General features: G+C 39.1%; 1 protein-coding gene across 4 annotated transcripts in view; it reads left to right on the forward strand.

Moving 5' to 3' along the window:
- The window catches only part of lima1b (LIM domain and actin binding 1b), a 36848-nt gene extending 27790 nt beyond the window's left edge, over positions 1-9058 (forward strand). For 3 of the 4 annotated variants that reach the window (XM_058373158.1, XM_058373157.1, XM_058373160.1), the window contains 6 exons: positions 68-165; positions 4852-4935; positions 5352-5388; positions 5472-5548; positions 6106-6245; positions 6494-9058. In XM_058373158.1, coding sequence (XP_058229141.1) covers positions 68-165; positions 4852-4935; positions 5352-5388; positions 5472-5548; positions 6106-6245; positions 6494-7520 — 1463 coding nt within the window. In that variant the 3' untranslated portion in view covers positions 7521-9058. The remainder of the gene's footprint in view (positions 1-67; positions 166-4851; positions 4936-5351; positions 5389-5471; positions 5549-6105; positions 6246-6493) is intronic. The other variant, XM_058373159.1, reaches the window with a different exon arrangement.
- Positions 9059-10902: the final 1844 nt, after the last annotated feature.

Genomic DNA, 10902 nt, shown 5'->3' on the forward strand with positions numbered 1-10902 from the left:
GTGTGTAATGTGTGTAGTGTGTACAGTGTGTGTAATGTGTTGATGTTCCTGGTTCTTCCTCTCACAGGTCTGGTCTCTCTGGAACGTTCCAAGTCTCTGAGGGACAGAATGGCGAAGTATCAAGCCGCCGTGTCCAAACAAGACACTCGCAGTGGCCAGAGCTCGGTATGTCACTGACCTCCTTCATCCTGTCATCCATCATACATAACAGTGTTATTAACACTTTATTACAGTCTTTATAATCTTTATAACTAAAAATTTAATGATATGATAGAATATGATAGACTTTATAGAATGATCTTTGTACAGTGTGTGTACAGTGTGTGTAGTGTGTGTAGAGTGTGTAGTGTGTACAGTGTGTGTAGAGTGTGTACAGTGTGTACAGTGTGTGTAGTGTGTACAGTGTGTACAGTGTGTGTAGAGTGTGTAGTGTGTACACTGTGTATAGTGTGTACAGTGTGTACAGTGTGTGTAGAGTGTGTAGTGTGTACAGTGTGTGTAGAGTGTAGTGTGTAGAGTGTGTATAGTGTGTAGTGTGTACAGTGTGTGTAGTGTGTATTGTGTACAGTGTGTGTAGTGTGTACAGTGTGTATGTAGTGTAGTGTGTACAGTGTGTGTAGAGTGTAGTGTGTAGAGTGTGTATAGTGTGTAGTGTGTACAGTGTGTGTAGTGTGTATGTAGTGTAGTGTGTACAGTGTGTGTAGTGTGTATAGTGTGTTGTGTGTATACACACTGTACACACTGTACACACTACACTACATACACACTACACACACTACACACTACACACACTGTACACACTACACATTACACACACTGTACACACTACACATTACACACACTGTACACACTACACTACATACACACTGTACACACTACACACACTGTACACAATACACACTACACATTACACACACCGTACACACTACACATTACACACACTACACATTACACACACTGTACACACTACACATTACACACACTACACATTACACACACTGTATACACACTGTACACACTACACACTATACACACTAAACACTACACACACTGTACACACTATACACACTGCACATTACACACGCTGTATACACACTGTACACACTACACACTATACACACTAAACACTACACACACTGTAGACACTATACACACTGCACATTACACACACTGAACACACTACACACACTGTACACACTATACACACTACACATTACACACACCGTACACACTACACATTACACACACTACACATTACACACACTGTACACACTACACATTACACACACTACACATTACACACACTGTATACACACTGTACACACTACACATTACACACTGTACACACACTGTAAACACACTGTACACACTATACACACTGCACATTACACACACTGTATACACACTGTACACACTACACACTATACACACTAAACACTACACACACTGTACACACTATACACACTGCACATTACACACACTGAACACACTACACACACTGTACACACTATACACACTACACATTACACACTGTACACACTACACATTACACACACTACACATTACACACTGTACACACTACACATTACACACTGTACACACACTGTAAACACACTGTACACACTATACACACTACACATTGCACACACTACACATTACACACTGTACACACACTGTAAACACACTGTACACACTATACACACACTACACATTATACACACTACACATTGCACACACTACACATTACACACTGTACACACACTGTACACACACTGTACACACTATACACACTACACATTGCACACACTACACATTACACACTGTAAACACACTGTACACACTATACACACTACACATTACACACTATACACACTACACATTGCACACACTACACATTACACACTATACACACTACACATTACACACACTACACATTACACACTATACACACTACACATTGCACACACTACACATTACACACTATACACACTACACATTGCACACACTACACATTACACACTATACACACTACACATTACACACACTACACATTACACACTATACACACTACACATTGCACACACTACACATTACACACTATACACACTACACATTACACACACTACACATTACACACTATACACACTACACATTGCACACACTACACATTACACACTGTACACACACTGTAAACACACTGTACACACTATACACACACTACACATTACACACTGTACACACACTGTAAACACACTGTACACACTATACACACACTACACATTATACACACTACACACACTGTACACACTACACACACTGTAAACACACTACACTCACTGTACACACTACACACACTGTACACACTACACACACTGTAAACACACTACACTCACTGTACACACTACACACACTGTACACACACTGTAAACACACTACACTCACTGTACACACTACACACACTGTAAACACACTACACTCACTGTACACACACTACACACACTGTACACACACTACACTCACTGTACACACTACACACACTGTACACACACTACACTCACTGTACACACTACACACACTGTACACACACTGTAAACACACTACACTCACTGTACACACTACACACACTGTAAACACACTACACTCACTGTACACACACTACACACACTGTACACACTACACACACTGTACACACACTACACTCACTGTACACACTACACACACTGTACACACACTGTAAACACACTGCACACACTACACTCACTGTACACACTACACACACTGTACACACACTGTAAACACACTGTACACACACTACACTCACTGTACACACTACACACACTGTACACACACTGTAAACACACTGTACACACACTACACTCACTGTACACACTACACACACTGTACACACACTGTAAACACACTGCACACACTATACACACACTACACATTATTCACAGTACACATTGCACACACTACACATTACACACTGTACACACACTGTACACACTATACACACTACACATTACACACACTACACATTACACACTATACACACTACACATTGCACACACTACACATTACACACTGTACACACACTGTAAACACACTGTACACACTATACACACACTACACATTATACACACTACACACACTGTACACACTACACACACTGTAAACACACTACACTCACTGTACACACTACACACACTGTACACACACTGTAAACACACTATACTCACTGTACACACTACACACACTGTAAACACACTACACTCACTGTACACACTACACACACTGTACACACACTGTAAACACACTATACTCACTGTACACACTACACACACTGTACACACACTACACTCACTGTACACACTACACACACTGTACACACACTGTAAACACACTATACTCACTGTACACACTACACACACTGTACACACACTACACACACTGTACACACTACACACACTACACTCACTGTACACACACTACACACACTGTACACACTACACTCACTGTACACACTACACACACTGTACACACTACACTCACTGTACACACTACACACACTGTACACACACTGTAAACACACTATACTCACTGTACACACTACACACACTGTACACACACTACACACACTGTACACACTACACACACTACACTCACTGTACACACACTACACACACTGTACACACTACACTCACTGTACACACTACACTCACTGTACACACTACACACACTGTACACACTACACTCACTGTACACACTACACACACTGTACACACTACACTCACTGTACACACACTACACTCACTGTACACACTACACACACTACACTCACTGTACACACACTACACACACTGTACACACTACACTCACTGTACACACTACACACACTGTACACACTACACTCACTGTACACACACTACACTCACTGTACACACTACACACACTGTACACACACTACACTCACTGTACACACACTACACACACTGTACACACACTACACTCACTGTACACACATTACACTCACTGTACACACACTACACACACTGTACACACACTACACTCACTGTACACACTACACACACTGTACACACACTACACACACTGTACACACACTACACTCACTGTACACACTACACACACTGTAAACACACTACACTCACTGTACACACACTACACACACTGTACACACACTACACACACTGTACACACACTACACACACTGTACACACACTACACACACTGTAAACACACTACACTCACTGTACACACTACACACACTGTAAACACACTACACACACTGTACACACACTACACACACTGTACACACACTACACACACTGTAAACACACTACACTCACTGTACACACACTACACACTACATAGGTTAGAACTTTATAGAATGATCTTTTAGGAAGTTAATTCATATTTAAAAAGCACTGAAACACTTTCACACTGCGGCTTGATTTTATTTTATTTTGTTAATAAAGGATTAGAGCAGATTAGCATTAAGGAGTTAGCCCGTTAGCTGGTTCCTGCTCGTTAGGAGATCATCGAGAAGCTTTAAACAAACCAGAGACATTTCTTTACCCTGTGCTGAGGAATTTTCATGCTGTAAGAAACTGAAAGCTGAGTGAAGTGTTGAGTTACAGCTTTAATAACGTAGCGTAGATTCCAGCTCTGTTGCTAACCAGGTGGCTTTATGTTTATTTATGTTTTGCAGTGTAATAAATGAAGCGTAGTCGCCTCAGTGCTCATGAGTTTAAGTCGGGGGTGGGGGGGTGTTGAGTGAGTTATTATTATTTAATATGGAGGTAATAAATGCTAACGTTGTGATGTTTCCAGCCGGCTGAGACCGAGGTCAAAAGTTCAGCGGCGGATCTGAAGGAAAATGCGCCTCCGAGTGGTGGAGAAGAGAATGAGAAAGAGGTAAAAACTTCACGCTTTAACTAGTGCTGTAAAAACTTCACTTTCTTAATTCAATTATTCATTTTATTTCATATTAAATACGACTAAAACTCACTGAGCTTGAGTTTTAAAAGTCTGTACTGTGTATATTATTTTTTTTATAATAATTAATAAAGTAATTAAAATAATATTTATAATTAAATATAATCGATTAATAAATTGATAAATATTATATTATTTTTTATTATTTTATCCAGTAAATGATAAATAAAATGCAGTGAAGGGAAAGAGGAATAAATAAATTAACATGAAGGTTTTCTCTAAATTGTAAATTGTCTTTTTTTTGTTCTTCTTCTTCTTCATCCTCCTCCTCCTCATCCTCCTCTTCTTCTTCTTCCTCCTCCTCCTATTGCTTTTGTTTCTTTTTCCTCCCACAGCGAGCCCCTTCAGAGGCGATGAGCACCAGACCCAATGGTGAGTTCTGTGTATTAATCCTGAACTCTATCCAACTTCACTTCATGGAAATGTGCTCATTATAAATGTATATTATATTTTAGGTGTGTTCTCTGAAACAGGAAGTTCAAGCACTGCAGCGTCTGAGCCTGAAACCAGTGACACGCCCAGATTTGTCAGAGTGAGTGAGCGCTAACTGTAACGTCACTCAGTAGATTGGATTTGCTCCAGTTTCTCAGTAATTCAGCTCTATAGTGTTTCTAAGATCTTCATATTCCAGGGTTCAGGAGATCAGCATCTTCAGGGTCTGATGTTACTTCACTTCACTAATTTCATTTTTTTCACTTTGCAGGGTTTTACCATGAGCTTCTTTTTCAAATGAGTAGAATGCAATTTTCTGCTTTAATCTGTTAGAAAGATTTGTGGCGCCCCCTGGTGGTGTGGATCGTATAAGCGATCCTTCAGTTTCCAGTCATCAGATATATTTTGTAGACTTTGGGCTGATGATTGTAAATATTTTTGAGTTTTTTAATTATTCTGTAACAAACTCGTTAAACTAATGTATATTTGTAAGTGATGGCTCATGAGAGAGGGCTAGTGTCTTCCTGAACTACTACTGGTGTTGATTAGCATGTAGTTGATCAGTTCTTAGCATTATGTTGGGTGTTATCCTGTAGTTTAGTTACTCTGATGCTTTATTCCTGTTGTGGTGAAGTTTTACATTTTATTTTGTGACAGGGGCAGAAGTTTCGTGCTACTGTGCGGGAGACTTGCGTTGCTTGCGATAAGACCGTTTACCCGCTGGAGAAACTGGTGGCCAATCAGCAAACCTTCCACAACTCCTGTTTCCGCTGCACTCACTGCAACACCAAACTCAGGTGAGGCACTAAAGTGTGGCTAGAACTGGAATTCCGAGAAATACAGAGTTACAATCAATTATGGTTGATTGGAAAAGCACGTGACTACCATATTAATTTATTTATTTATGCCATTTACTATCATGCAGAGACGCTTCATCAGAGAGTCAGTTGTGGCATTAGATGGATTAGATTATTTTTCTATATAACTATACTTCACCAGGAGATATTTAAAATCAGAAATAACTTTTCTTTAAATCTAACTTTAGCTTGGCGAACTTCGCCTGCCTGCATGGTAGCATCTACTGCAAGCCTCACTTCAATCAGCTCTTCAAGTCCAAAGGTAACTACGACGAGGGCTTCGGACACAGGCCTCATAAGGAGCTTTGGACAGCCCGAGGTGAGGACGAGGAGACCGAAGAGTCTGAAAAGCCAAAACCTGTATCACCTGAACCCGTACCAGTTAAAGGGCTCAGTTCAGAAAAAGTCTTCAATCAAAACTCCACAGTCGAGGCAACTCCGATAGCCAAAGTCACCGATCTTACATCAACTCTGGAGACCAAAACTCAGACGGTTCAAGAAGCCGAGAAACCTGCAGTTTGTGTGGAAACAAAAAGATTGAAGATCGCTTGGCCACCTCGTGGTGAAACGTCCGGTTCTGGTCAGGAAAGAGGAAGGAGTCCGGTTAAAGCCTTCAAGCTAAAATGGCCCCCAGAGGAAGATGTCCAGTCCAGTCTGGAGAGCACAGAGCGAGTGGAGTTGAGGAATCTGAGACGCAGCGCATCTCTCCGAGAACGTAGTCGACCTTTTTCTGTGGCACCGAGAATGGAGTCCACCAATCAGGATCCACCACGCCCACTCAAGAGCACTCTGACTCGGCGTGGCTCTCTGGAGCTTCAGTCGCCTTCCAAAGTACAGATGGTCCAGAAGGAGAAAGAGGAGGAGAGTTCAGAGATTAAAATAAGGAAGCCCTCCGAGTCCGAGCACAAGGCTTTAAACAGCAGTGATGTGGAGGTTCCTCCGAAACAAGAGGAGAAACCCAAAATCCCGCAATCCATCCTGAAACGACCTCAAACAAACAAAACAGAGGCTTCTGATGACCGGGCTGAGGAGAAACCAAAACAAACTCCGGAGCTTCAGAAAGCTTCACCTCCACAAGCTGCGGAGAGCAACAGGACGTCTGAAGACGTGGGATTCTGGGACGGAGAAGAAGCAGATGAATCCCTCAGCATGGAGGAAGTGATCAAGAGGAACCGATTCTATGAAGATGAAGATGATGAAGTTGCTGAAGTTTGAGACCGTTCACTCCTTCCTCAGGGTCTGCTCAGACGCTCACAGCGTTATTAGAATCATGTAAAATAATTTGAAAAAAAAAAAAGCCATAAACGCTCGAGGTGACGAGGTTCTTCTTCTTCTTTTTCTTCTTCTTCATATTTTATTTTCAGCTTCATCATCTGTGTTTCTGACAGGATTTAAAAAAACAAAAACAAGCACATTATTTTATGACAGGTGCTCTAAATGTCACCACTTTATCTACTGTTTTTTTTGTTTAGAGCTGGAACAAAATGCTGATTTTATTGTTGAGGGTTTTTTTAATTCCTTCTCTCAGCAGCCCTACTGGAACATAATAACCTTTTTATTTATATATTGTTTTTAGCTTTTAAAGGGATTTGATGGTCTGTCTTTTGCCTGCTACGACCCATGTAGCTGGTCCATTTGTCCAGAAAGCCTTTAATACCTCCAGCACTCAGAACATTCCAGATGTTTTAGATGAATCTTTCAAAAATGAAGACGTTAGGAGTAGCTGCTATCGACCTCCATTACTAGATGATAATTATTCATAACGAGAGCTCAGCTCATCATGAACACAGTTTATTTTGCCTTAAAATCAATATTATGCAAATTTTGAACAGTTAAATATCCTAGAGTCTGGATAAACAGGAGAATAATAGCGGCCCTAAAGCAGAGCCTTGTGGGATTCATTTCTGACGCTTCTTTACGTTTTGGAAATCCTGCAATATTAGAGACGCAATAATAATAATAATTTATAGATAAAGTGTTCTGTCTTTATGAACAGTAAAGAAGCTAATGCTTATTTTAAAGTGCAGAAAACAATCAAACAGTTGCTTATTATGACGGTTCCTGAGAAATCACAATGTTATAATATTATAAACTATAAAAACATGCACAAACGTGATTTCATGTGATTTGGTGTGATGCAGAGCTCCAGGTTCATGAAAGCGAGAAACGAGTCACGATGACACTCTGATCACTCCGTCACTGTGGAGCTCACTTCTTATCATCTCTTTCTTTATTTTTTAAAAGAAATTCTACATTAGCAAATTCAACAGGCCAAATGATTTTATACAGCAATGTTTTTTGTTTATAAATTTGTTAATAATATAATAAACTGGAACAAGTTTTTCTTTACTAAAAGTTTAGATTTTTACCTTTTATGTTTATACGCCCGAGTCGTGCTGCAGATTTTACACCAATTCTTTAAAATGATTTTTTATTTATACTTGATTTATTTTTTAATTTCAGGGCATGAAAGAGTCTCAGAGAATCTCTCTCTCTCTCTCTCTCTCTCACACACACACACACACACACACACACACACGTTCTGGTCTGACCTCCATCTCAGTGCCTCTCCGTCTGTCTTAATGCTCTTTTTTACCTTTTTATGTTAAGGATCCTGGTTATAAGCAGATGTTTATATTCTGTTCTTTATAAAGAAACCAAACCAAACAAAACTTTATCTGCCTTAAAATATGAAAAAACATTGGTGAAGTGTAAGGCTTTAATAAATGTAATAAATGATTTGAGAGACTGTTGTTACTTGGTTTTGTGTTTACACTTACAGTAGAATTCAGATCACTTTAGAATTAAAGAACAAATAAACATAATAAATTCCGATTAATATTGAATACACTTCATATTCATACACACACACACACACACATTTTATCTTTATGTTTAGGGTTAGATTAGATTATTTTAGACTAGATTAGATTTTTTAATGGTTGATTAACCTGATAAAAATATTTCACAAATTATAAAAATATCACTTTAAATACCTTCCTCCTGATAATGATACTAATGTAAAATGTAATCATGTTTATTCTTTTATTTTATTATTCTATTATTTTAGTCTTGTGATATTTTAAGATTTTCCTCTGATGCCTAAAACAAGCACAGTGGACACTTTCGGACACCAGGGGGCAGAAATGAGCTGATTTGAGATCGTATCTTTCTGCTGATTCTGTAAATGATTCTTTTACTTAATGTTCAACACGTTCAGCAGCTTTTATATAAATATTATCATTCATAAGTGTTAAAATAGGACTCTGGATTAAGTTTGAGTGACCACAGGAATGTTTATTAATGAATCTTTAGTGAATTGATGAATGTTAGAATTGATTATGTTTTGGAAAATATTTCTGTTTTGCTTTGAACACTTCTGATAGATTTAACAGTTTTAATCTCAGAGTGTTTCTGTCTTTATAAATATCTCTGAGATTTTACATGTAGATTTATTTCAATAATTTTCTTATTACTGTTCTGTGAGACTGTGGTGGTTCTGTAGCAACAACAACAACAATAAGAAGAAGAAAACTCTAAGGTGCAAAAACATTTGCCTGGTAAAAAGACAGAAATTTCAAATTGTTAGCTTTTTTGCTACAATAAAATTGACAAAATGAAAACAAATACATAAAAAAATTCCATCAAACATCTCCATTAAGCATGACATTTTCAAGAGTTCCTCAGTCATCCTTCTTCAGGAACTCTTACAAGTAGAACCATACAACATCTATCAGAAAAGCCAAGAACCCTTCAAGAACCCGTAACAATCAAACCATCGCCTGAAAAAAATGTAAATAAAAAAGGAGAAGCTTTGGAAGAGAAGAACCCTTAATTATTTAATAAATACTTAAAGCACCCTTCATAACTAAAAGCATCAGCTGAATAAAAAGAATCTAATGTTCCCATTCCATTACATCCACTACAAACACTCTGCTTTCAGGGTTCTTCAGCTGTCTCTTTGGGGGAACCTTTAAAAGTTCCATGTAAAACCTCAGAACAGAGAGGTTCACTGTGAGAAAGGTTTCTTAATTATCCAATAAACCCTTAAAGAACCCTTGAGGAAGTCTTCCGTCTCAGAGTGTAGATTTAACAGGGTGGGTGTGAGGTACACACTTCACTCTTCACTCGTTTCCTCTTAACATCTAGAACCTGGCAGGAGGTAACATCCTGGGATTTGGTGCACTGGTGGAAAAATGGGTTCTTTATAACTTATTTGGATATTTAAGGATTTTAGCATTTTAAATTAAAAAGTTCTACTTGGAAACCACTCTGATTTGTGAGGTTTCTCTAAACGTTGTCCCTCCGATGTTCCTGTGAGGTTTAATGATGACCGAGTCCTGACCTCCAGCAGCAGCAGCAGCTTTGAACTCATCTCCAGGTGTTTGTGGTTTGTTGAGATTAAAGGCTTTCTCCATGATCAGACCTTCACACTGTTTTTTTCCTCACAGATTTGGCGTGTAATCAGAGTTTTGGCGTTTTAAGCGTCGGCCTCGGGAGGCCACCGGCATGCGCAGCTTTTCCCGTTGTTATGTTTGCAGGTAAGAAGCAGAAGCTTCACCTCTCATATTATTTGAACCTTTTGATCCACTATGAA

Source organism: Hemibagrus wyckioides, linkage group LG21 (assembly GCF_019097595.1).
Source record: "Hemibagrus wyckioides isolate EC202008001 linkage group LG21, SWU_Hwy_1.0, whole genome shotgun sequence".
In the NCBI taxonomy this organism is placed as follows: Eukaryota; Metazoa; Chordata; class Actinopteri; order Siluriformes; family Bagridae; genus Hemibagrus; species Hemibagrus wyckioides.